Genomic DNA, 6,123 nt, shown 5'->3' with positions numbered 1-6,123 from the left:
TCCTACCCAGCACTGGTCACGCTGGAGACCTTGGGGAAGCCCAACTCCAGTCCAGGGGTTCCAGGAAGTTGACCTGCCTCAACCTGCCTAGGGATCTGGTCCCTGGGAGGTTGTCACACCTCAACATGCTCAGGGATCCACCAGTCCAGGGGTCCCAGGAGGTCAACCTGCCTGGACCTGCCTAGGGATCTGGTCCTCGAATGGTTGTCATGCTTCAACTTGCTCGGGGGTCCACCAGTCCAGGGGTCTCAGGAGGTGGACATGCCTTGTCCTGCCGAGGGACCCAATTCTTAGGAGGCTGACCTGTCTCGACCTGCCCAGGTATTCGATCTTCAGGAGGCTGTCACACCTCAGCCTGCCTGGGGATCTGCACCCTGACCCAGGGACACATGACTCTCAGGTTGCATCAGTACTGGGTAGGATAACCTTCAGAAAGACTCACCCCAAAGGAAGTCCACCCATGGAAATAGAAGGAAGCCTATTACTTGTGCCACTGTGCCTGGTCTCAGCAATAACTCAGGAGCTCAATGAGAACTCCATTGCCTTTCTGGAAAGGCTAAAAGAAGCCCTCTAAAAGTTTACCAGTATGGACTTAGACTCTTATGAGGGACGGGTGATTTTAAAGGACAAATTCCTGTCCCAGTGTGCATCAGGATAAAGTTATAGCAGTTATAGCAGCAGGACCCTGCTGCCTCTTTAGATGAGGTGGTTTGGACAGCCACCAATACCTTTTATAACAGAGAACAGGAGAGGGAGGCCAAAGCCCAGGAAAGGGAGAAAAGGAAAGAGACAAGGCATGCCCAGATGCTAGCTGCCGTGCAGTGAAGCCTTATGGCAAACCCTGAGTCCTTGAAGGACAAGGCACGAGGCAAATGCCTAATCTGTAGACAGGTGAGGCATTGGGCCATAGTATCCAAACCATGATAAGTCTCCTAAAACAGCTTTCCACAAATGCCATCAATTGGGACATTGGGCCGCACTCTGCCCTGGGGACCCAAAAGCCTCAAGGTCAAGCGCCAAGCCTTCCCTCACGGTGGTTCAACAGGACTGAAGCAGCTCACTCCAGCCAGCCCACCTGTCACAAATAACCATCACAGGGCTGGAGCCAAGGGTGCAACTGGATGTGGCAGGTAGGTCCGAGAATGTCTTGGTTGACATGGGGGCTACCTACTCTGTCCTGACCTCCTACTATGGAGTCTACTCCTCCCAAACCTGTATCATTTTGGGTGCTACAGGAGAAACAATCACTAAAGACTCACCCAAGCACTTCTTTGTTACTGGGAGCGACAAATATTTTCCCACCAGTTTCTGGTGGTCCCTGAGGGTCCTACTCCCTTATTAGGAAGAGATATACTAACTAAACTGGGGACCACCCTTGTGATGGGAAGCTTTTCAGCCCCTAGAGCCCTATAGCTTCTGGTGACTACTGAAGAACCCATTACACCTTCTCCAATAGAGAGGGACCAAAAACTATGGGAGGACAAAGTTAACCCCCATGTGTGGGACCAGGAGACTCCTGGACGAGCCCACCAAGCTGAACCGGTCATCATTGTCCTCTGAGATCCCACTCGGTTTCCTAAACAGAAACAATATCCCCTCAGAAGAGAGGCTCAGGAGGAACTACAGCCTCTAATAAGTAAATTCCTTGACTGTTGGCTAATCAGTTCAGTTCAGTTCAGTTCAGTCGCTCAGTCATGTCTGACTCTTTGTGACCCCATCAATCGCAGCATACCAGGCCCCCCTGACCATCACGAACTGTTGGAGTTCATTCAAACTCATGTCCATCGAGTTGGTGATGCCATCCAGCCATCTCATCCTCTGTCGTCCCCTTCTCCTCCTGCCCCCAATCCCTCCCAGCATCAGGGTCTTTTCCAATGAGTCCACTCTTTGCATGAGGTGCCCAAAGTACTGGAGTTTCAGCTTTAGCATCATTCCTTCCAAAGAAATCCCAGAGCTGATCTCCTTCAGAATGGACTGGTTGGATCTCCTTGCAGTCCAAGGGACTCTCAAGAGTCTTCTCCAACACCACAGTTCAAAGGCATCAATTCTTCGGTGCTCAGCTTTCTTCACAGTGCAACTCTCACATGCATACATGACCACAGGAAAAACCATAGCCTTGACTAGACAGAACTTTGTTGGCAAAGTAATATCTCTGCTTTTTAATATGTTATCTAGGTTTGTCATAACTTTCCTTCCAAGGAGTAAGCATCTTTTAATTTCATGGCTGCCGTCACCATCTGCAGTGATTTTGGAACCCAGAAAAATAAAGTCTGACACTGTTTCCACTGTTTCCCCATGTATTTCCCATGAAGTGATGGGAGCGGATGCCATGATCTTCGTTTTCTGAATGTTGAGCTTTAAGCCAACTTTTTTACTCTCCTCTTTCACCTTCATCAAGAGGCTTTTTAGTTTCTCTTCATTTTCTGCTATAAGGGTGGTGTCATCTGCATATCTGAGGTAACTGATATTTCTCCCGGCAATCTTGATTCCAGCTTGTGCTTCTTCTAGCCCAGTGTTTCTCATGATGTACTCTGCATATAAGTTAAATAAGTAGGGTGACGATATACAGCCTTGATGTACTCCTTTTCCTATTTGGAACCAGTTTGTTGTTACATGTCCAGTTCTAATTGTTGCTTCCTGACCTGCATACAGATTTCTCAAGAGGCAGGTCAGGTAGTCTGGTATTCCCATCTCTTTCAGAGTTTTCCACAGCTTGTTGTGATCCACAGAGTCAAAGGCTTTGGCATAGTCAGTAGTCTCCAATTTTGAGATCATAGAGGCTAAATCTTTGCCACCAGGTGCATCAACCCAATTAGCTGAGCTCATAGCCCTGACTCAAGCTTTAGAGTTGGGAAAATAAAAAAGAGTAGCCATTTACACTGACTCCAAGTATGCTCTTCTGGTGCTACATGCACATGTTGCTATTTGGAAAGAAAGGGGTCATTTGACCACCTGAGGATCCCCAATCAAATATGGTGATCAAATCCTTAGACTCTTGCAGGCAGTTCATCTGCCCTCTGAAGTTTCAGTCTACCACTGTAAAGGACACCAAAAAAGGAGCATGGAATTGGCACAAGGGAACTAAGTAGCTGATCACACAGCTAAGAGAGCAACATTACAGAAGAATGACCTAATAGGGGTTGCCACCTTACATCCACAGACTGATTTGCCAGAAACTCCTTCATATACTGAAGGTGAGACTCTTAAAGCTGAGAGTGAGGGCTTTCAAGAAGATCATATGGGGCAGTTCCATAGGAGGGGCTCCTTTTTCTGCCTGGGAACTTCCAATGGAATTTGGTTAACTCCTTACATGCCACCACTCATTTAGGGGAGAAGGCCCTCCAAAGATTACTAGAAAGGTCCTTCATAGGAATAGGCCTCCAAATGACTATAAGGCAAGTGGTCTCCTGTTGTCCCACTTGACAGTTAAACAGCCCCCAAGGAGCTCGAAGACCCCAGCTGGCCCAGCCCATCCAACAATGTGTGACCTACCCAGGAGAGAATTGGCAGATGGACTTCACCCAGATGCCAGTTTCTCAAGGGTATAAATACCTTTTAGTCATGATAGATACATTCACAGGATGGACTGAAGACTTTCCCACCAGGACTGAGATGCCTGAAGAAGTGGTTAAAAAACAAAGAAAAAGCTGCTCCATGAAATCATTCTGAGATTTGGTCTGCCCAGGTCATTACATAGTGACAATGGGACATCATTTATTTCTAAGGTCACCCAGTGAATGTGTGAAAGTTACTCAGTCATGTCTGATTTTTGCAACCCCATGGATGACACAATCCATGGAATTCTCTACACTAGAATAATGGAGTGGGTAGCCTATCCCTTCTCCAGTGGATCTTTCTGACCCAGGGATCGAACCAGGGTCTCCTGCATTGTAGGTGGATTCTTTACCAACTGAGCTACTGGGGAAGACATTTAATAAGCACTTTAAAATACAAAGTGAGACTATGAAGCAGTGTGACAGATTTCCTCTGTCACTTTTAAACTGGATTAGAAGGTAGTCCCCAGGATTCCAGTAATGCTGTGGAAATATTACCGTTTTAATTTACAACCAGGATAAATTGCATTCAGCGAGGAGCCAAGGGATCTAAGTTCTAGTTGCCATCTTGCACCAAGTGATCCTGAATACTCTCAACTTTTGAAATCAGAAGCCTCATCACAAAATGAAAGGGGCTGAATCAGGCCATCCTAAATATCCTTTCCAGCTCTGTACTTTGTAATTCTGTGAAATCAGAGTAACATGTCCCAAACTGTTTGGGATCAGGGATTTGAGAACCTAAGTTCGATGTCCAGTACTTTTAACCTTCATACTTCTTCTTTGAGTTTTGTTCTTATTAAATATATTTTCACATTCTGTGTATTTAAGTATATTTTAACAGTCTTTCCATCATTAGCAATAACATTTTTTTTCAAGGACACACTTTTCATTTCTTGCTTTTATTTATTTATATTTTTCAACTTGCTTTTTCAATTTCTCCAATATCTCTTCTGGAAGTGTGCAGGCCAAAAGCTTCACCACTTTTTCACAAGATTTACTGCCCTTATCCAAAACCACATCACTCTTCCTGAGTTCTAAGAATTTGGAAAGACAGCAGCACAGCTCCACATTGGCCTCTCCCTCCATCGGAGGCCCTGCGATGTCTACACTCACAGCCTCGGTTGTCACGTCTGTCATGGCCTTTTGTTTTGAACCAGGTTTGTCATGGATGGCCATGGTGAAACTGCCTTTAGGATCAACTGCCTCAGGACCTAAGGGAGGAAGTGGTCACCGAAGGGGTCTCTAAAACATTGAGCATTACTTATTATCTCCATTGTGCCTGGAGGCTTCAGTTTTCAGGGAAAGTAGAAAGAGAAAACCAATTCTTAAAATCAGTTATAAAAAAGAACCCAGAAGTCCTTCCTGGGATGGAAGGAGGCTTTACCAATAGCTCTCCTCCATACCCATATTGCCCCTAAGGAACAGTTTGGCTTTAGTCCTTATGAGATGCTATATGGGAGACCTTTTGTTTATGTCAATGACATCTTCCTAGATCAGAGGCTCAGGGCCTCCAGTCTTATACCATGGCCGTTGGGCAATTCCAAAGGGATGTATGCTTGTAGGGTGTCAACCAGGACTCAAAAGATTCTAAAGAGCCACCATTATGCTCCAGGGACTCAAATCCTATTTAAAATTTGGAAAGATGGGTCCCCAAATTCTCAACTCCAGCCTACATGGAAGGGCCCCTACCCTGTAATACTTTCTACCCCTATAAGAGTCAAGGTATCAGAACATGACTCCTGGATTCACTACTCATGAGTCCAGCCATGGAAGAAAACAAAAAAGGACACTCAATACACCTGTGAGCCCCTGGGAGACCTCAGATATCTCTTCAGTACTACAAATGAGTGCCATTCTAATGAACACCCCCAAAATCTGTTTCTGGAGATAAGATTTCTCAGGGCAGCTCTCAAGAGCCAACACAGCTTGGCAGGGGTTGTACTCCAAAACATACAGGAGATGGATCTCCTGATCCCTGAAAAAGGAGGGACATGAGCCATCTTGAATGAGACGTGTTGTTTCTGGGTAAATACCTCCAGCTAAGTTAAAGAAAGTCTCACAGTCCTCAAGAAAAATATTGAGACCCTACAGGATCTCAAAGAATGAGCTGGAGAGTTCTCAGGGTGGCTACAATCTCTCTCTGTGGGATCCTCCTGATGATGGGAAATTTGGAGCTGGCTAATGCCCCTACTTCCCATGTCCCATCACTTCATGGGAAATAGATGGGGAAACAGTGTAAACAGTGTCAGACTTTGTTTTTTGGGGCTCCAAAATCACTGCAGATGGTGACTGAAGCCATGAAATTAAAAGACACTCCTTGGAAGGAAAGTTATGACCAACCTAGATAGCATATTCAAAAGCAAAGACATTACTTTGCCAACAAAGGTCTGTCTAGTCAAGGCTATGGTTTTTCCAATGGACATGTATGGATGTGAGAGTTGGACTGTGAAGAAACCTGAGTGCTGAAGAATTGATGCTTTTGAACTGTGGTGTTGGAGAAGACTCTTGAGAGTCCCTTGGACTACAAGGAAATCCAACAAGTCCATCCTAAAGGAGACCAGTCCTGGGT

At 45.6% G+C, this 6,123-nt stretch overlaps 1 protein-coding gene across 1 annotated transcript; it reads right to left on the bottom strand.

The window, feature by feature from the left end:
• Nucleotides 1–4,457: 4,457 nt before the first annotated feature.
• LOC102407312 (UPF0235 protein C15orf40 homolog) lies at nucleotides 4,458–4,961 on the bottom strand. Its single transcript, XM_044926894.2, has 2 exons — nucleotides 4,958–4,961; nucleotides 4,458–4,765 (listed from the first exon to the last, which is right to left on the bottom strand). Exons 1-2 carry the CDS (start codon nucleotides 4,959–4,961, stop codon nucleotides 4,458–4,460), a joined length of 312 nt encoding a protein of 103 aa, XP_044782829.2.
• Between the last annotated feature and the right edge of the window lie 1,162 nt (nucleotides 4,962–6,123).

This window comes from Bubalus bubalis, chromosome 13, assembly GCF_019923935.1.
Source record: "Bubalus bubalis isolate 160015118507 breed Murrah chromosome 13, NDDB_SH_1, whole genome shotgun sequence".
Classification (NCBI taxonomy): domain Eukaryota; kingdom Metazoa; phylum Chordata; class Mammalia; order Artiodactyla; family Bovidae; genus Bubalus; species Bubalus bubalis.
This window is presented reverse-complemented; position numbering and strand designations above follow the sequence as displayed.